The 20,994-nt window shown below is 51.0% G+C and overlaps 1 protein-coding gene across 7 annotated transcripts in view; it reads left to right on the forward strand.

The window, feature by feature from the left end:
* Nucleotides 1–20,375, forward strand: part of CHRNB4 (cholinergic receptor nicotinic beta 4 subunit) — a 31,816-nt gene extending 11,441 nt beyond the window's left edge. Inside the window, exons 1-6 of one of the 7 annotated variants that reach the window (XM_055277556.2) lie at nt 3,062–3,193; nt 8,667–8,815; nt 12,928–12,972; nt 13,075–13,184; nt 14,307–15,285; nt 18,922–20,375. In XM_055277556.2, the coding sequence (XP_055133531.1) occupies nt 3,139–3,193; nt 8,667–8,815; nt 12,928–12,972; nt 13,075–13,184; nt 14,307–15,285; nt 18,922–19,080 (1,497 nt within the window). In that variant the 5' untranslated portion in view covers nt 3,062–3,138 and the 3' untranslated portion in view covers nt 19,081–20,375. Of the gene's footprint in view, nt 1–3,061; nt 3,194–3,816; nt 3,946–8,666; nt 8,816–12,927; nt 12,973–13,074; nt 13,185–14,306; nt 15,286–15,496; nt 15,618–18,921 lie in introns of those variants that run through there. The other 6 variants (XM_055277561.1, XM_055277557.1, XM_055277559.2 and 3 more) reach the window with 6 other exon arrangements.
* The last annotated feature ends 619 nt before the right edge of the window (nt 20,376–20,994 follow it).

The raw sequence follows: 20,994 nt of genomic DNA on the forward strand, positions 1-20,994 counted from the left end.
CTTTTTTTTTTTTTTTTTTTTTTTTTTTTTTTTTTTTTTGAGACGGAGTCTCGTTCTGTCTCCTGGGATGGAGTGCAGTGGTGCAATCTTGGCTCACTGCAAGCTCCGCCTCCTGGGTTCACACCATTCTCCTGCCTCAGCCTCCCGAGTAGCTGGAACTACAGGCGCCCGCTACCATGCCCGGCTAATTTTTTTATTTTTAGTAGAGACGGGGTTTCACCGTGTTAGCCAGGATGGTCTCGATCTTCTGACCTTATGATCTGCTCGCCTCAGCCTCCCAAAAGTCTGGGATTACAGCCTCCCAAAGGTCTGGGATTACAGCCTCCCAAAGGTCTGGGATTACAGCCTCCCAAAGGTCTGGGTGAGCCACCACGCCCAGCCTAGAATCTCTTTTTCTATTACATTTTCTAATTTGTTATTACTGATGTATAGGAATGCTAATAGGTTTTTTTAAAGATGATCTTGAATTCAACAACCTTGCTAACTCTCTTACTAGTCTTAATAATTTATCTGTATATTCTTTTGGATTTTCTGCATAGACAATCATACCTGCCTGCAAATACAGGTAGTTTTTTCTTTCCAATTTTAAAATTTTATTTCCTTCATTTCTATTATAGGTTGAATCACATACATTTCTGATGTTGGGCATCTCATAATCTTAGAAAATGGCAATTTCATATGTATTAACCTAACACATTGCCTAGGACCTCCAATGCCATGTTCAGTAGAAACAGTGATAGAAGGCACCCTTGTCTATGTCCTAACTTTGATGGAAATTGCTTCTAAAGTTTTCCCATTAAGTATGATAATTGCTACACATTAAGAAAGATAGGGCCAGGCATGGTGTTGCATGCCTGTAATCCCAGCACTTTGGAAGGCTGAGATGGGAAGATCACTTGGGCCTGAGAGGTGGAGGTTGCAGTGAGCCAAGATCCCACCACTCTACTCAGGCCCGGGCAACAGTGAAACCCTGTCTCAAAAAAAAAAAAAAAAAAAGCTAGCTTGCTAATAGTGAATTATCTGATGTTGACTCTGCCCTTGCATTATTGTAATAAAACCTAATTCATCATGATGCATTGTTTATGTGTGTGTACATTGCTGTATTCAACTTGGTATTATTTAAAATTTTGGAATCTATGTTCATAAAAGTTAATAGCTAACATTTATTTGGTTTTCTAGGTTCTGGGTATTGTTACTTTCCATGAATTATTTCATTTTATCCTAAAAGGCTTATTGTGAACGTTATTTTCCCCCTTTATATATGAGGAAGTTAAGGCACAGTGAAGGCAAATCATTTTCCCTAAGGTCACAGAGAAGATTAGTGGCACCAGAATACAAATCCGGATGCCTGGCTCCAGAAGCAATGCACTGGCCACTGCTCTGTGCGGTCTCTCTGTGACAAAGACCCATAATTCAGATTGTTCTATAATGTGCTTTCCTTGTACATCCTTGTTCTAGTTTTGTACCAAGATTATATTATTCTCAATAGATAATTAGACAGCTCTTTTTATTTAAAGAAAATACATGTCAAACCTCTATAAAAACCTATTTCATCCTATCCCCTTTGCTAGCCTAACTTTTACAGTTCTGCAGTGGCCTCCAGGTTTTATGTCCTTTCCAGGCTCCTGTCCTGGGTATATTGGGGATGTACACATCCTATAAAGCCAGGGATACAGACCACGGATCAGCAGCAGGCCTCCCGCTCCCATCATCCTTTCAAATACGGGCATACACCCAAGCTCCCAGCTTCTAGCCAAGTCTTTTGGTCCCCACTTATCCCAAAGGACCTGCCACTCTCCTTGGTTTCCAAAGCCCAACAGGCTCCAGGCTCTTCAGCCTCCAACCACTTTGCATTTCTTTTCTGGTTTTGGTTCATGGAGATGATTATCTTATTTTCCAGCCTTGCCATGTCTTTTTTATTTATATATCTCACCTATTACTGCTGCAGTTTGGAGAAGAGAGGATGCCCTCAATCCTAACTTCTCCAAAGCATCCCAAAGGGGAAGTCCGCTCCACTTCAACAGTGTTGTTGTTGTTTTTAAAGGCCATATGTCAACATGTCAGATTATAGCAAAATGACGTGGGGGGAGCAATATGAAAGCAAGACTGAGTCCTGGAGATAAGGTGGCAAAGCTGCCTTTTTACAGGCCGTCACTCCCTTGGACTCCGCCCTTCCTGCCTTGTTCCTCCAGTTGTCAGATTTGCCTGTTATGGCCCACAAAGGGGAGCAGGTATGAGGACTGGACTGAGAGGGAGTTGGAGAAGCTGCCAGAGGCCCTTCTGGATCCAGAATTGATGCAGCAGTTCCCGAGGTGGGGGCTGACCCCCCATCCGCAAGGGAACGGTACTGATTCTAAAAACGCGTCAAGGACACCCTGGCTAGTAGAGGGATGTGCTTGAATCACCTGAGCGGCCTCTGTTCAGCCCAGATTGGAAGGCCCATGGGGGAGGACGAGACCAGCCCACTCCAGCCCCATCCCCTCCCTTTTAACTCTGCTCCTTACCCAGCCCCCAGGCTGGGTGAGGGGCCCTGAGCTATTCACCCTCCCAGATTCCACTCACTTTTCCTAAGTGCCCTCCCTGCAAAGTCTGCAGAGAGCAGCGCTCCCTCGCGTCGGCTCACCCTGCAGTGTCGTTTCTTTGAGCAAACCCCATGCGAATGAACTTGAGATGATTCATTTGCCTAAAAGCGTCTTCGAGGTGAGGGAAGGCAAAGCCCAAGGACGTCCCCGCTCAAGCACATGCTCTTTCCCCAACAGTAGAGGGATCCTGTGCTAGCGTCCGCCGCCCTCGAGGGCTCAGTCTCCCCAGCTGTACCAAGGGTGCCCGCACTGTCCTGCTTGCCTTGGGGGAAGGTTGCAAGGCCCAAGGAGATAGGGAAGCCAGGCGGCAGGTGGGGTCCAGACCACCCAGGGGCGTCGGGGCGGAGCAGCGGGCCCAGTACATCCCCCGAGTGGGCGGGGCTCCCAGCTGCTGCCCACGCGGGGCTCGGCGGGGCTCTCCGCGGGGTCCTAGTGAGCGCCGCCCCGCCAGCAAACCTCCGGGGCCAGGACCGGCGCTCACTTGACCGCGCGGCTCACGGGTGCCCTGTGACCCCACAGCGGAGCTCGCGGCGGCTGCCACCCGGCCCCGCCGGCCATGAGGCGCGCGCCTTCCCTGGTCCTTTTCTTCCTGGTTGCCCTTTGCGGGCGCGGTGAGTTCTTTTCGGGGAAGGAGGGAGAGGCGCCTGGGTTGGGCTGAACAGGGCTGAACGGAGGTGGACTGGCCACAGGTGGGAGGGAAGGGAGGATGCCCTGCTCCCGGGGGAGTGGCCCAAGATTGTCCCGGCAAGATGGGGGCGTGGGCAGGGCTGAGCCCACTCGCCGAGGCAGCGGGGGCGGGCCTGCGTGGGTGGGTCTGCCAGGTTTGGAGTGGGGGCTGCCTCTTCTCGGAGCCGCTGCGAGGGCCAGGGCTGCCCTCCAGGGCGAGTGTCTGTGGGCTGGGCAGCGGGCTGGATGACACCGGCTTTGCAGGCACCGCGGGTCATCCCCAGCAGTCTGGGAGGCTGGGAATATACCGACTCCCGCTCCCAACAGGGCTGAGGCTCCTTCCTTGCCTAAGAGGCGACTTTCTTGAAGCGTGGGTGCAGAGGAGCCGGCCACCTGGGCGGTGTAGGCACTTGGGAGCGAATCTGCTGCTCAGCCTTAGAGAGAAGTCCCCTCCAACACAGCTGTGGTGGAGATGGGGAAACTGAGGGGAGGGAGCTTGCCCAAATCACCAGCCTTGGAATGTTTTGTGTTTTGGTGGTGGATCTCCCAGGAAACACATTTTATGGCACCACTGCCTCCGGTCACCCACCCGAGGTGTGCTAGGCCTGGACAGCCAGCTTGACTGAGGACCAGGCTGGTGAAGTTGGGCCTGCCACTCAGGAAGAAGACCCAGCCCTTCTCCAGGTAGAATGCAAATGTGAGGACTGCCTTCCCAGGGCCTCAGTTTCCCCACCTGAATTCCAAGGGCCCTTCTAGCTCCTACACTCACCCAGGCTTTTCCTCCAAGCCCCAGTCAGCCTGGAGGACCAGGGCTACCTCTTCCTTGGATAGAGACCCACCATAGGGGAGGCAGGAGGTAGGAGTCAGGGAATATATAAGGAGCTAATAATCTGAGAGGAAGCCATAGCTGGAATTCTAAACTGTGAGTGTGTGTCCAGTTTGGGAAAGCATATCCAATCTAAAAATTTATATTGATAAAATGGAAAGATATACCCGTCATTTTGGAATACAAACTACAGAAGTAGTTTTTACTACTCCTATAAAGAGGTGGAGCTCCCATCAAAGATGGTGTCTGTAGGCAGTGAGTGTATCGTGGCTCTTCTACTAGCTGGGTGACCCTGTGCCATTTCTTTCACCATCCTGGACCTCGGTTTCCCCATCTGTTCTATGGAGAGAATATGCCCTGCCTACATATTTGGAGACTTGGATGTGTGTGGGGGCCAGTGGCAGTGTTTCTTAGGTGTGGTCCTGGGGCAGCCTGTATCACCCTGTACAGATTTCTGGGTCCCACCCTAGGCTCACAGGATCAGAATCTCTGGGAATAAAGCCTAGGAATCCAGGTGATTAATACACATGATTGAAGAAGCACTAATAGTATGTAATAAGCTCTTTATAAAAGATAAATTCTCTACTTAAAAAAAATCATAGGCCAGGCGCGGTGGCCCACACCTGTAATCCCAGCACTTTGGGAGGCCGAGGCGGGTGGATCACGAGGTCAGGAGATCGAGACCATCCTGGCTGACATGGTGAAACCCCGTCTCTACTAAAAATACAAAAAATTAGCCGGGCGTGGTAGCAGGCACCTGTAGTCCCAGCTACTCGGGAGGCTGAGGCAGGAGAATGGCGTGAACCCGGGAGGTGGAGGTTGCAGCAGTGAGCTGAGATCACGCCACTGCACTCCAGCCTGGGCAACAGATCGAGACTCGGTCTCAGAAAAAAAAAAACAACAAAAAACATAGCTGCCTTTTAATATAAATATCATGTTCCTTTCCTCAGTTAAGGACATATACCCCAGTTGAAAAATCACTCTGCCTTTTCAGATGCAGAATCTAATTTTTCCAATAAGATTCTGTTAACTGTTACTTTCTGTAGTTTGTATTCCAAAACAATAGGTATATCTTTCCATTTTTCCAATACAAATTTTTAGATGGGATATACCTTTCCAAACTGGACACACACTCACACAGTTTAGAATTCCAGCTACGGCTTCCTCTCAGATTATTAGCCTCTTTCTGGCAGGGAACAATTTTTCCCAAGAAGGCCTGGAAGACAAAACCCTGGGCAGAGGCTGGTGGGGCCCACTCCTCATCAGAATCATTGAATCGTGACTGACCCCTAGTGGCGGCTTCTCTGTTTAACTGTCAGCCCATGGGCTGGGATGTGACCCCCAACCGTGCTGCAGAAGCTTCCACCCATTCTGGGCCACCCCTTGAAAGGGTGAAAGGCGTGTTCCTTGTCTTTTGAGCCCAGCAGGGCCTCACAGGCATTCAGTAGATTGGAAAGTCTAAGCATGTGCTGGGCTGGGCTCCCCCGCCCCTTTTGTGGGGGCAAGTGGGGTGCATTCCAGTCCCCAGTATCCCTGCTGTTTATTCCCACCCTTCACTGCACCCCCCCACCCCCCGGCCATACACTCACAAGTACAAACACAGGTGCAGTCACGGGCACACACTGCCCAGGACAGCACCATTTCCAGGCTCTGCGGGGCAGTCTCCTTACAGGGAAGCTAATGAGGCACTGAAGAAGGCTCAGGGGTCAGGGAAGACCTCTGTCGGAAAGAGGCTCCTATACCTGGTTCCTCCTCTGACTTGCTGGGGACACTTGAGAAAGTTTCTTCCCTCTTTGGTCTCAGTTTCCCCAGCTGAGAAATAGGGGGTTGGGCTAAAATGGTCTAAGGTTCTGGGAACCTCTAACTCGAGCCCACAGCTGGTGGTCAAGATGGGGGAGTCCCTCCGGGTCAGCTGAATGCCTGAGAGGCAGGACAGGCCCAAAGGTGAGCAACCTGAGCACATCAGGTGGGCTCGGAGCTGGAGCATGAGCCCCACAGCCTGCAGAGCAGCCCTGGGCTTGGGAGCCTGGTCGGACCAGCCTGGTGGGACTTCAGAGATTTGGGATCCAGCCTCCCCTAGTATTGCAGGGCTGGGGGATGGGAGCTGCAGATTCTGACCCCAGAGCTGCCTCAGACATGCCAGATGGGCTTGGGCAAGACACACCCCTCTCTATGAAATAAGTCAGTCCAAACAAACATGCTAAAGAAGGGCTGTGGGAGGGACCCAGCTCTAGCCTGGGGCTACAGACTGGCTTCCAGGGTACTCAAGCAGCTGGCCTCTGGGAAAGGGGTCCTGGGTATAAGAGGCAGGGCTCAGAATCTAGGCCAAGCATCCATAGGACCCCCCTCTGGAGAGCCCAGGGCAGCCTGGGGGAGGGGCAGCAGGCAGCAGGTGCACTAGGAGCATCTTTCACAAGGCACTAAATATTGCATCTGCTCCAGATAGGCAGTGAGTTGGAAAGTGGATGAAGTAGGCAGGGTGGCGGCTGCTCCCCACAACCAGGAGTCCAGCCCAGCACCCACCCCTGAGTCCACCTCAGGCCTGCCTAATTGGGTTGGTCTGTGCTCTGGGCCCTCTGGCCCTACCCACAGAGGAAGGGGTTTGGTGCAACTAGGTGAACTGCCCCTTGCGGGAAGATGTAATCTACTCCTGAGCCTGGCAAGCTAGGCAGCCCCTCACCAGCATCCCCACCCCCACCTCTCCAGCCCCCCTTATTCCCTGATCCTCCCACCTGCTTCCCTGCCCCAGCACTGTTTCCTCTGCTCACTCTCATCTCTTTTCCTGCTCCCAGGCTTGCCTCCTCAAATGTCCTTGATTCTCCTCTGAGTCTCCCTTTTTCCAGGCTGCCCCCTCTATGCTTTACACATTCTCCCTGAAGACACTAGAATACATAAGCCCAAGTCCCTGAACCTCACCTTTACTCCCGGACATGTGAGGGAAATGACATAAAGACCCAAACGCCTCTTGGCAAGAGATCGGGGGTGTGCAGAGGGGCAGATTTGAGGCTATGGAAGCTCAGGGGGGCTCCCTGCAGGAGGTGGTATTTAGGCTGGGTCTTGAATATGGCTCTGAGCTAAGACCTCTCCTCGAAGCTCCAGACGAGGAGCCAGCTGCCAGTTGGACCCTCCATTTGTTATCTCAGAGGGACCTTACACTCTAAGTCTGAACCCGGAAAATCCCCCCCATCTCAGTTCTGTTTCTTCCTAGGGAAAGCACCACCTCATACCCATTTCTGCACCCAAACTCACATGTGAGTAATGGGGCTGCTCCCCTGCACTGTAAGTGCTCTGGTGGCAGGATCCATTTCTGGCTTTTGCTTGCTGTTATCCTCAAAAGGTAGTAAAGTCCCTGGCACAAGATAGACCCTCAGATAATTCATAACTGGTGGGCTGGGGGCAATCCTGGCAGAAGAAAGAGTGTGCTCAAAGAAATGAGACAAGCTGGGTGTGGTGGTGCACACCTGTAGTCCCAGCTACTAAGGAGGCTGAGGTGGGAGGATCCTTTGAATCCAGGAGGAATCGCTTGAAACCAGCCTGAGCAACATAGCAAGACCCTGTCTCTAAAAAAAAAAAAAAAAAGGAAGTGAGACAGTGAAGGTCACAGGGGGAAAGGCAAACAGTAGGCTATGGCCAGAAGAGAGAGTATCCGAGTATCTGGGGTAGAGGTAGAGAGGTGGGAGAAAATCAGATTGAGAAAGATAAGCCAGTGTCAGTGGGGAAAGGGCCTCGAATGCCAAGCCAAAACATTTGATTTTTAAGTCCACCTACAGCTCTGAGAGTTGTGGGTAGGGAAGGGCCCTAGACCAGTTTGCTGTAGAAAGACCACTCTGGCACTGTATGGTACATGGATAGCAGGGAGAGACTGGGGGTGGAGAGACCAGAAGGAGGGCAGGGGTGGGGAGGTGGGGACATGGCTGTAGCAGTAGAGATAAGGAGAACAGACTGAGGGGCTTGGAAAGTAAAAGATAGGACTAGGGCCGGGCATGGCGGCTCACACCTGTAATCCCAGCACTTTGAGAAGCCAATGTGGGCGGATCACCTCAGGCCGGGAGTTCCAGAGCAGCCTGGCCAACATGGTGAAACCCCGTCTACTAAAATACAAAAATTAGCTAGGTGTGGTGGCGCAGGCCTGTAATCCCAGCTACTCTGGAGGCTGAGACAGGAGAATTGCTTGAACTCAGGCGGTGGAGGTTGCAGTGAGCCGAGATCACACCACCGCACTCCAGCCTGGGCGACAGAGTGAGACACTGTCTCAAAAAAAAAAAAAAAAAAAAAAAAAAAAGACAGGACTAAGTGGCCACTTGGATGAACCAAGGGAGAGGTCAAGAAGAGATACCCAGTTTTTGTACCAGCTATGTAGAGTGGGATGCCATTCATTGCTAGAGGGAAGAGGAAGAGGTATGGCATGGGAGCTGAGCTCTGTGTTGAGTGTATTTAATTTGAAGTCCTCAAGGAGAGACAGGCCTGCCAGCACCTTCGCTGCTTCAGCCAGCCCTAAGGGCACCTGTGCTCCCTCAGCTCTCCCTGCTGCCACAGGCTGCAGTGGGGATCAGATGCACAAGGGCCCAGCAGGTCTGACTGTGTTTTCCCAGGGAACTGCCGTGTGGCCAATGCGGAGGAAAAGCTGATGGACGACCTTCTGAACAAAACCCGTTACAATAACCTGATCCGCCCAGCCACCAGCTCCTCACAGCTCATCTCCATCAAGCTGCAGCTCTCCCTGGCCCAGCTTATCAGCGTGGTAGGTGCAGAGGGCAGCTGTGGCTCAGGCTCAGGCGGACAGGCCGCTCATGCCCAAGCCCCAGGCGATCATTGGTCAAAGGAATGAAACTACTATAGTTGACTTAGACTTACCAGTACATGTCAGGGAGGCTGCAGAAGGGTCCATGAAGTTCATAGGTGTCCAATATTTAATGAAGTCATGGTTTTGTTATAACAAAGAAGAAATGAGGGTAGTAGAGGGATGACCATTGGGCAGGCAGCCAATGGGCCTGCCATAGACTCTGCTCAGCTGGGTCTCCAGCATGACCATAAACTTCTCCTCCTTGTCTTTACAGCCTCACCCTATTCTCTCCCCTAGACTGCTCAGATAACCTTACATGCTTCTTACTTGTTGGGAGAAGTAAAAACCAGACTGGGGGAACTGATAGGTACAGAGGCCCAGGTGTAGGGGCAGGACCAGAGGCAGTGCAGCACCTATTGAGCCAGGCCGGTGAGGGATGGACAGTGGGTGTGGCTGCTGCAGGCATGGAAAGGAGGAGTGGATGGCAGCATTCACAGGTACCGTTGTCAGGTTGTCTATATGTGGACGTGGGGCAGAGGCAGGGGTGCTGAGGGAGGAGGTGCCTGGGAATTTCTCTTCTCTTTGCTGCCTCTGAGTTGGAGATGTCAGAGGGAACCATGGCCTACTGTAAACCTTCCCATGTCCCCGTCCACAGGGTTAGAACTCCGTCCCTGGAAGCATCTCTGGGGGAACATTCACAAGGGGAGAGTGCAGGGCGCTGTGTCCAGCCGGGGGAAAGAGACCACCAAGGGGGCTGACCCTCCTCTGGCCAGGTGGCTGCCTTCTGAAATGCCAGACTCTCTCTCTAGCACGGTTGGCCCACACACACCCAGCCTGTCAAACCTACAGCCCTCAGGAAGGCTTTGGCCAAATTAATGACTGGCTGCATCTCCTGGGAGGACGCACAGCTCCAGGATGGGGAGGGCTATAGAGCTGTGTACTCTCCGCCCCTCTCCCTCCAGTCGGACCAGAAGGAAGGAGGGCTTTCAGCCAGGCTCGCTCAGGCTGATGTCTGAGTGTTACTGTCCAGCCCAGGGCTTCTTGCTTAATGAGTTGAACCCAGCTGTGCGGTGCAGCTGCCACCCTAGTGAGGGTGAACAAGCAGGAGGCTCTGCCGCACTTCCAGACTCAGGCTGCCTGGTCAGATCTGCTCTGCGGGCCCTATAGGGTGATAGAGGCTACCAGAAGGAGGAGGGGATGCAGCCACCAGCCCCCACCCATGCAAGTTATATTTCTGAAAGCTTGTGTATACAGTAAATACTAGATTGTGGGTTGCCAGGGTTTGTTTATTTATTTGAGGAGGGAGGGTTATAGGTACAACCAGTTTAAAGATGGAAATTTTTAGAGAGCAGGTAGGGATTTAGGGCTGGGTAAGGAAAGCAGGCTTGTCAAAGCAGCTGTTTTGTAATTGACTCCAGAGTCTGGTGAGCCAAGCACTCCCTCGCCAGCATCCCCACCTCTCCAGCCCCCCTTATTCCCTGACCCTTCCACCTGCTCCCCTGCCCCAGTACTGTTTCCTCTGCTCACTCTCATCTCTTTTCCTGCTCCTGGGCTTGCCTGTTTCGATGTCCTTGACTATCCTCTGAGTCTCCCTCTTTCCAAGCCATCTCCCCTGTACTTGACACATTCTTCTGGAAGACACCAGAGTACACAAGCTCAAGTCCCTGAACCTCATCTTTACTCCCAGACATGTGAGGAATGGCATAAAGACCCAAACGCCACTTGGCAAGAGATCGGGGGTATGCAGGGGGGCAGATCTGAGGCTGTGGAAGGTCAGGGGGTAAGTTTAAACCCAAATATGTCAGGAACTACATTAAATGTAAATGGCCTAAATATTCTAATCAAAATGAGACAATTGCCATGCATTCTTCTTTTCCCTCCTCCCTCCCCACCAACAGCCTGGAATGTGGAATTTATGGTTGGAGCTCCAACAGTTATTTTGGTCCATTCTTATGAGGGCCACACTCTAGGTATGGTGGAGAAGAAAGTTGGAAAGAATCTGGGTACCTATCAGAACTTTGTAGAGCAGAACTGCCATATATGTCTAAAGTGTTAACATGAGAGGGACATGAATTTCTACTTTATTTAAGCCTGTGTTACTCCAGATCACTGTTACTGGCAGCCAAACCTTATCTTACTGATAATCTTATCTAGTTGTAGGTTCCTTGAGGAAATGACTCCCAAAGTGAGATCAGTATGATGAAGGAGAGGCAGCAAAAATAGTACAGACTGAGAACACAAGACTTATCCAAAGTACTAAAGAAGGCCAGGGGGCTGGAGGACAGAACAGAAGGACATAGGGAGGTGAAGTGAGGCTGGGAAACCTGGCAAGGCCCTGTAGGCCCTGCGAAGGAGCAAGATTCTTATTCTGTAAGTGAAGGTAGCCAAGGAAGTAATCTAAACAGGGATACAATTGAGGAAGGAAACGATAGGAACTTTGCAAGGTTTATTTTGGCTGCATACGAAGAAGAGGTGTGTGTGTGTGTGTGTGTGTGTATGGTGGCGGTGGTGGTGGTGTACAGAATGAACATAGACCAGTTAGGAGGGTCTTACATGGTCCAGGTGAGACATGGATGATGGTGGCCTGGATTATTATGGTAGGATTCATGTATATTCAAAAAATATTTATGGAGTATCCAACATGTTACATGCTCTTCTATCTGCCTTATTTTCTCACAGCCATCAGATTCTAGTGTGAGGTGGTAGACAATACACAGATAGATAGATGGTGTTTAGGGGTGAGAAATGCTATAAAAAAAAATGAGACTGGGTGAGGTGGCTTACACCTATAATGCCAGTACTTTGGGAGGCTGAGATGCATGGATCACTTTAGCTCAGGAATTTGAGACCAGCCTGGGTATCATGATGAGTCCCCATCTCCACAAAAATTTTTTTAAAATTTAGCCAGGTATGGTGTCCTGTGCCTGTAGTCCCAGCTACTCAGGAGCCTGAGGTGGGAGGATCACTTGAGCCTGGGAGGTGGAGGTTGCAGTGAGCAAAGATCACACCACTGCCCTCCACCTGGGTGACAGAGTGAGACCCTGTCTCAAGAAAAACACACACACATACACACACACACACACACACACACACACACACACGAGAGAGAAAAGAAAGAAAGAAAAAGAAAACAAAGGACAGGAAGAAAAGAAAAAGGAAAGAAAGAAAAGGAAAAGAAAAAGAAAAAGGGAGAAAGGGAGAGAGAAAGAGAAAGAAAAGAAAGAAATAGAAAGAAAAAAGAAAGGAAAGAAAAAGAAGAAAGAGAGAGGGAGAGAAAGCAGGGCAGGGACCGAGGTGCTATTTTATGTAGGTCAGGGAAGATTTCTTGGATAGGATGACATTTCTGATAACAGAAGAAAGTGTGGAAGCATCCCAGGGGGTTTCCAGGAAAAGGGAACAGTGTGTGCAGAAGCAAAGAGGCAGTGCAGTGGAAGTGGAATGAGCAAATGGCAGAGTGTTGAGATGAGAGGTCATAGAGCTAATGAGATGAGGGGTGGTGGGGAGGTAGATCATTAGGGCCTTGTAGACTCTAAGCAGAACTTTGGCTTTTACTTTGGATGAGATGCAGCAGCAGAGCAATTAGTAGAAGGGATTGAGATTATAAAGGGATCACCTTGGCTACCATGTAGAGAATAGACTAAAGGCAGGCCAGGACAGAGCAGGAAGACCAGTTAGGGGGCTCCTGCGGTAGTCTAGGTGACAAATGATGGTGGCGGTGGAGAGAAGCAGACAAATATGAGATGCTTTAGAAGATATAACTTACAAGACTTATTGGTGGATCAGAGGGCAAAGCGTCAGAGACAGTGTCCACGCTTCTGGCTTGTGGAACTGGACGGCTAGGGGTGCCATTCACTGAGACAATGAAGCCAAAGGAGGACCAGGTTTTGGGGAAGATCATGAGCTTTATGTCAAACATGCTGAGTGTGACATGCCTTTGGGCCATCCAAGAGATGTTGGGGTGGCAGTTGGTCACATGGGCCTGGAGCTCACAGCCTTTTGCACAATAAAGTGAAATCCATTTGTGAGGCTCCTCCTTCCTGGTGAACTGATAGCCCCATTTCCCTCCCTAGAATGAGCGAGAGCAGATCATGACCACCAATGTCTGGCTGAAACAGGTAAGTGCCCTGAAGGGCCCTGAGCCCCAGAGATCTTTTCTTTAGGGCTGCCCTTTGGTGGCAGTGGACCTGCAAGTGACAGGGCCTTGCCTGTCTGTCCAGGAATGGACTGATTACCGCCTGACCTGGAACAGCTCCCGCTATGAGGGTGTGAACATCCTGAGGATCCCTGCAGAGCGCATCTGGTTGCCTGACATCGTGCTTTACAACAAGTGAGTGGCAGGGTTGGTGGAGGCCTGGTGACAGCCAGGCCAGGGCAGCAGGCCCAGCCCTAAGAGTCATCCAGGCCTGAGTCCAACCCTGAGCCCCATCTCTGCTTTACCCAGCCTTCCAGGCCATCAAGCTAGAAGAGAAACAGAGGTGAGCAGAGCCAGAGCCCTCAGTTACAGATGGGAGTTGGAGGCTGAGGGAGGGGAGGGGCCTTGTCTGATTCACTGAAGCACAGCTAGGACCACAGCAGTGTCCTGACCTTGAACGCAGCGCCCTTTCTGTGCTCCATACTATCGTTTTGAGCCTCTGTTGCTTTGCCAGTGTTGGTGTTGGTACCACTGACTTACTGTGCGTTAATATCTTAGGCAGGTGGAGGAAGCCAAAGAGACTTTTCCTGAGTCATGATTACACCAGCAGTAGCTTGAAATGGCTAAGAGTGTGTGGTCTGGGGACAGACAGACCTGAGTTCAAATCTCAGCTGTCCTGCTTACAAGTTTTCTGACCTTGAAGAAGTCACTTAACCTCTCTGGGCCTTGGCTTTCCCATCTGTAGAATGGGGATAATAATAAAACCTGCCTCACTGGACTACTGAGAGGCTTAAATGAGCTATTCCATGGGAAGCCTTAAGAGTGCTTGATGGGCCGGGCGTGGTGGCTCACACCTGTAATCCCAGCACTTTGGGAGGCTGAGGCGGGTGGATCACCTGAGATCAGGAGTTCGAGACCAGCCTGATCAACATGCAGAAACCCCGCCTCTACTAAAAATACAAAATTAGCCGGACGTGGTGGTGCATGCCTGTAATCCCAGCTCTTGGGAGGCCAAGACAGGAGAATTGCTTGAACCAGGGAGGCGGAGGTTGCAGTGAGCCGAGATCGCACCATTGCACTCCAGCCTGGGCAACAGAGCAAAAGTCCGTCTCAAAAAAAAAAAAAAAGTCCTTTGATGTTAGGGCTCTCTCTACCACATAGTTGCCAACAAAAGCAGACCCCTTTCAGTGAGGGCCTGGGGGATTGGAAGGGTGATTAGTGGGAAATAATCCCAAAGGGCTCTTCAGTGAGTTCTGAGAACAGGCCAGGCTTTGTGTATGGGTTTCATGATGTTCTCCATGCCCTGACCCTGCCCAGCGCCGACGGGACCTATGAGGTGTCTGTCTACACCAACTTGATAGTCCAGTCCAACGGCAGCGTCCTGTGGCTGCCCCCTGCCATCTACAAGAGTGCCTGCAAGATTGAGGTGAAGTATTTTCCCTTCGACCAGCAGAACTGCACCCTCAAGTTCCGCTCCTGGACCTATGACCACACGGAGATAGACATGGTCCTCATGACGCCCACAGCCAGCATGGATGACTTTACTCCCAGTGGTGAGTGGGACATAGTGGCCCTCCCAGGGAGAAGGACAGTGAACCCACAGGACCCCAGCTACGTGGACGTGAGTTATGACTTCATCATCAAGCGCAAGCCTCTGTTCTACACCATCAACCTCATCATCCCCTGCGTGCTCACCACCTTGCTGGCCATCCTCGTCTTCTACCTGCCATCCGACTGCGGCGAGAAGATGACGCTGTGCATCTCAGTGCTGCTGGCACTCACATTCTTCCTGCTGCTCATCTCTAAGATCGTGCCGCCCACCTCCCTCGATGTGCCTCTCATCGGCAAGTACCTCATGTTCACCATGGTGCTGGTCACCTTCTCCATCGTCACCAGCGTCTGTGTGCTCAATGTGCACCATCGCTCGCCCAGCACCCACACCATGGCACCCTGGGTCAAGCGCTGCTTCCTGCACAAGCTGCCTACCTTCCTCTTCATGAAGCGCCCTGGCCCCGACAGCAGCCCGGCCAGAGCCTTCCCGCCCAGCAAGTCACGCGTGACCAAGCCCGAGGCTGCCGTCACCTCCACCAGCCCCTCCAATCTCTATGGGAACTCCATGTACTTTGTGAACCCCGCCTCTGCAGCTTCCAAGTCTCCAGCCGGCTCTACCCCGGTGGCTATCCCCAGGGATTTCCGGCTGCGGTCCTCTGGGAGGTTCCGACAGGATGTGCAGGAGGCATTAGAAGGTGTCAGCTTCATCGCCCAGCACATGAAGAATGACGATGAAGACCAGAGTGTAAGTTGCTAGCCAGCCCCTGCCCACCTGCCCAACAGAAAGGGCTCAGATAGTAGCACCAGTTTCCCACTTCCTGCAGTTAATTCATAGGAGACAAGGACTCTCAAACTCTGAATAAGGAATCCAAAATTGAAATGAGTTTGTGTTAAACGTTATAGCTTCATGCATCCAGGGAGAGGAAGGATGTGCCAGTGATTTTTGTTTGTTTTAGGTGTCCCAGAAGCAAACCCCAAGATGGGGACTTGGGTGCACGTGGTTTACTTGAGATGTGATCCCGGGAAGCACAGTGAGGAAGGAGGGAAAGTGAGACAGGGAAAGGAGAATGAATGAGCAGGATACTGCCGTGGGTACCTGGGACTCAGTACCCTTGCAGACCCTCTGAGGACCCGTGGAAACAAGCCTCAGGATCACCCCCCTGGAAGGAGGCTGAGGTATTTACCCACCAGCCTCCATTCCCTAAAGGATGAGGGTAGCCCCAGGACGTTAACTCCCCTGCGCTTCCAGGTAATGCCAGCCTGCCAGAACAAGCGCCCTTGGTGCTGGAGAAAGCCCTGAGGCAGAGGAGAGAGGAAATGCGGGTGCCAGAAACGGAAGGCTGGGAAGTGACTCTGCAGGCTTTAGGGAACACAGGTGGGCTGGGGTACCAAGCACATCCGCCCCATCCTCTTCAGACTTGCAAAGAAGCCATTCAAGCACTTATAGCTTCCAGGGCTATAGGAACATCAGTAAAAATACTATGATTACCAGGGTAATGAATTAATCGATTGTGCTAACTAAAATGACAGATTTTTATTTTATTTATTTATTTGAGACGGAGTTTTGCTCTTGTCGCCCAGGCTGGAGTGCAGTGGCACAATCTCGGCTCACTGCAACCTCCGCCTCCCAGGTTCAAGCGATTCTCCTGCCTCAGCCTCCCAAGCAGCTGGAATTACAGGTGCCTGCCACCACACCTGGCTAATTTTTGTATTTTTAATAGAGACGGGGTTTCACCATGTTGGCCAGGCTGGTCTTGAACTCCTGACTTCAGGTGATCTGCCCACCTCAGCCTCCCAAAGTGCTGGGATTACAGGTGTGAGCCACCGAACCTGACCTAGAATTACGGATTTTCTAAAAAGAGGTTTAATTTACTTTCACAGGATAAAGCAATGAGTGCTGGAGTCTGGGTATTTCACATGACTCCTCTGAATAAGTAACACTTCTAAGGACAATGTCATTGTAACAACACAGAATGTGGTGGTGACAAATTTTCACAGCCATTTTCATACCAGTAGAGAGAACAAGTTTCATGCGCTTGTGAATGTTCTCATATCAACACCTTCAGATCAGATTCTTTGGACAGGTTTTTACTATACAACATGGTGTCTACCCCTGTGCAGCTGCATGGACAAAAGTGGATGTCTCGTTCTTATCTTTTTGGGATTGCTTTCCACTCGCTGCATTCTCAAGGAGAAGCACTGGCATTCCATTAGTTAGCCCACAGAGAAAAGAGCAGGAACAGCTCCAGAATCACACTGTGCCAAGAAAAGAAGAGAAATGCAAACAAATGGAATATAGGACATGAGATATTCTTCTGGTGTAGTTCTTGGACCAGCAGCATTGGTATTGCCTGTGAGCTTATCAGAAATGCAGAGTCTCAGGCCCCAATCCAGACCTGCTGGCTCCAAACCTGCATTTTAACCAGGTGCCCAGGAGATTCCCAGACCCATTGCAGTTTGAGAAGCACAGCTCTATAGGACTCTCAGATTTCACTTTCTAAAACATTAATTTTATCATGCTATTGCTTAGGTTAAACCATTCTGTAGGTCAGCATCACCTAATTCATTGGTTCCCAAACATTAATGTGCAGCCTGGGGCCCTGCCGGCTAAGTGAGAACCACGTGGGCAACGCTGTGGGACCACCCTTTCTGACTGAGACAGGATCTCTGGGGGAGGCATATTGGAGCCTGCATTTTTAACCAATCCCTGGTGGTTCGTGTGCACATTCTAGATTGAGAAGTACTGGTCTCCTGCATCCCTGGCTGAGCCGGCACCCACCCTGAACTCTTCTAAAGACTTCACCACCCCCTTGGCACTCACGTGCCTTCTGCTCTTTCTAGCTCAATTAATTACAAGCCTCTTAAGGGAAGGAGCCAGGCAGGACCACTGTTATTATAATCACCGGTGTTCATTAAGCTCCAACCACACATCAGGTGCTCTGCTAGGAGTTGACATACATTACTGCTAACCTTCCCTGGAATCCTGTGAAGTGGCTTTTAGTAGAATCCCCATTTTACAATAAGGAAGCTTTCAAAGCGAAGCTCAGAGAGGTTCACTGACTTAGCCAGTGTCACACAGCTGGCCCAGGCTCTGTACCCAGATCTGCCTGTCATCCTTAAACGCTCTTGCCCTTTCTAGTTTCTTGCCCTGCACTGAGCACATGGCCGGCTTATTGGCTGATTGACTTTCTTATGGATGGTTGGAGAAAAGAGGCTTTCTTCCCTTCCAGAGCATGCCTGCCCCTAAGCCAGCCCACGCCACTTCTCATCTTCAGTACTTTTACCCACCCTGGTGATTAACTGGTCACTATAAATAGCACGAAAATATTAAAAGGGGGAAACACACACACACACACACACACCGCTTGAAATTAGGGCTGTTAAAAAGAAACCCAAGAAAGCCAAGGAGTGCTCTGTGGAGAGAGCTGTGCTGTGCCTGCTGAGTCTTGGGGACAGGTGCCAGGCATGCTTGGTTGTGGGTGTCGGGGTTGGCTTGACACAGGATTATCCTGCACGTTAGATACACCATTGACAGGGCCTTGACAAATTGGGTCACTGACGTCAGCATGCCCGTTGCTGCCCACATTTCCAACTCCAGAGCCTCTGCTGATCTCCCAAGCTTTCTGATCCAGCCCGTCTCTGACAGGGAATGAATGCAGTGTGAGCCAGCCAGGCCAGGGGTGTGAAAGCAGGCATCGGCGTTTCTCTGGGCTCTCCCCCAGTGCAAAGGAGACAGGCCCATCTGTGGTGGCCCCTCTGGAGGCCAGCCAGGTCTCTCCCAATCTCACACCCCACAGCAGGGTCTAAGAAGACCAGAGACACCTGAATGATGCAGCAGGAGGAGGCTGGGTCTTAATTACAGGAAACAGACACTGCTGTGAACAGACTTGAACAAATTAAACAGCAGGATTTCCAGGTGTTCTATTAAGCCCTTGTTTCCCTGCTCTCACTGAACTACGTGGGAGCCACCTAGTTCTTTCTTTAGCTAGAACCAGCTCAAGCAGTGAGTTTGGGGTAAAAATGAGAAGATGAGGCTTTGAGATCCTCAGGCCCTATCTCCTATTTATAACCAGATTTTGTTTTCAAATCATAGAATGCAGTATTAACAAGCCCTCACATTCCTAACTTTTCTGTACAGCCCAAGTTCCCAGTGGCCCTCCAGTGCTGTGGGGGACAGGCAGGGGTGGAGGTGGAGAACAGCCAGAGAGGCTCAGAGCTGCCCAGCTGAGAGGCCAGCCTGGGACTCAGAACTTGCCCCCCTAGTATGCAGTTCCATGCCTGTGGCCTGTGGAGTCCCTGGCCAGACAGTAAGGGCCTGACTCGGGGAAAGGAGGGACCCCAGTACTTGGCACCTGTGACCAGCTCCTCTGTCTGCCTGCAGGTCGTTGAGGACTGGAAGTACGTGGCTATGGTGGTGGACCGGCTGTTCCTGTGGGTGTTCGTGTTTGTGTGCATCCTGGGCACTGTGGGGCTCTTCCTGCCGCCCCTCTTCCAGACCCATGCGGCTTCTGAGGGGCCCTATGCTGCCCGGCGTGACTGAGGGCCCCCTGGGTTGTGGGGTGAGAGGATGTGAGTGGCCGGGTGGGCAGTTTGCTGCTTCCTTCTGGGTTGTGACTGATGAGGCCCTAAATAAATATGTGACCATTGGCCATCAACCCCATCAAACGAGCCACAGCCGTGGAAGAGGCAAGGATGGGGGCCTGGACTGTCCTCTCTGAATGCCTTGGAGGGATCCCAGGAACCCCAGTAGGAGGGAGCTTCAGACAGTTCAATTCTGGCCTCTCTTCCTTCCCCGCACCGGGCAATGGGAATAAAGATGACATCGTAGCAGCACCTACTATGCCGCAGGCATGGTGCCGGCCTGCCTCTCCATCGCCATCTCTCTCCACTTCCCCTTGTCCAGTCCCTCACACACTTCTAGATTCTTCCCAGCTCAGAGGCTTGGCATTTGCTATATCATCTTTTTTTTTCTTTTCTCTTAAATGGAGTCTTGCTCTATCACCCAGGCTGGAGTGCAATGGTGCAATCTCGGCTCAAGTGATTCTCCTGCCTCAGCCTCCCAAGTAGCCGGGATTACAGAAAGCTGCCATCACGCCCAGCTAATTTTTGTATTTTTGTTGGCCAAGCTGATTTCGAACTCCTGACCTCAAATGATCCACCTGCCTCAGCCTCCCAAAGTGCTAGGATTACAAGTGTGAGCCACTATGCCTGGCCTTCCCTATCTTCTACCTGAACCTTCTTCCTCTTCCCCCAGGGCTTCCCAAGCTCTTTCCACAGCCACATCAGTCAGGGCATGGCTCCAATCCATTCTTTGCTCCAATGTCACCTCCTCTGAGAGGCCTTCCCTAACCACCCATCCATTCTAAAGCAGCCTCCCTATGGTCACGTTACCCTGCCACCTTCCTCGAGCACTCCTCGGTACCTGCCACTCTTATCTGGTGGCATGTATGTCATCCACAGCTCACCCACTAGAGTGTGAGCTCCATGGGAACAGGGACCTGCTCCTTCACATTCATGGTGGTATCCCCAGGGCCTAGGACAGAGCTTGGCACACAGTAGGTGCTCAATAAATGTTGAATGAATTAATGGCTCCTACCCCTCCTTCAAGTCCAGATCCCCCTCCTCTGAGCAGCCATCCCTAGTTCCCCCATCTGAAAGGCATGGCCTGCTCCTCCATGACTCTAGGCGCTGGTCACTTTCCACTTCTCTATCATGGCTGGGTTCAGGTCTGTCTCCCGCACGGATGCTCTGATTCACTCCTCGCACACACTGCCTTTTGCACAGTGCCTGGCATGTAGTAGGCACTCAAAATATTTGTGGAATGGAGGAGGACGTTCTAAAAAATTCTATTTTAAAAATTATTATACAATAAAATTGACTTTTAAATATATAGTTCTAGGAATTTTAACACATGTATAGATTGGTATAACCACCATCACAATCAGTACACAGGAAAGATCTGTCACCCAAAACGACTCCCTCCTGCTATTCCTTTAGAGTCCTGACTCCCTGCACTCCTAGCTCGTGGCAACCATGTATCTTTTCTCCATCACTACAGTTGGGTCTTTTTCAAGGATGCCATTTAAATGGAATCATACAGTAGTGACCTTTGGAGACTGGCTTCTTTCATTCAGCATAGTGCCTTCGAGATTCAATCAAGTTGGGTTTTTTTGTATTGCTGAGGAGTGTTCAGTGGTATGATGTTGATGCACATTTAGGCTGTTTCCAGTTTTTGGCAATTATGAATAGAGCTAATATAAAGATTCACATATAGGATTGTGTATGAATAAAAGTGTTCATTTATTTAAAGACTTAGGAGCGTGATTGCTAGGTTATATGGTAAGTGTATATTTAACTTTATATGAAACTGTTGAGGCCAGGCATGGTGGCTCACACCTGTAACCCTAACACTTTGGGGGGCCGAGGCGGCAGATCACCTAAGGTCAGGAGTTCA

This window comes from Symphalangus syndactylus, chromosome 5, assembly GCF_028878055.3.
Source record: "Symphalangus syndactylus isolate Jambi chromosome 5, NHGRI_mSymSyn1-v2.1_pri, whole genome shotgun sequence".
Lineage (NCBI taxonomy): Eukaryota > Metazoa > Chordata > Mammalia > Primates > Hylobatidae > Symphalangus > Symphalangus syndactylus.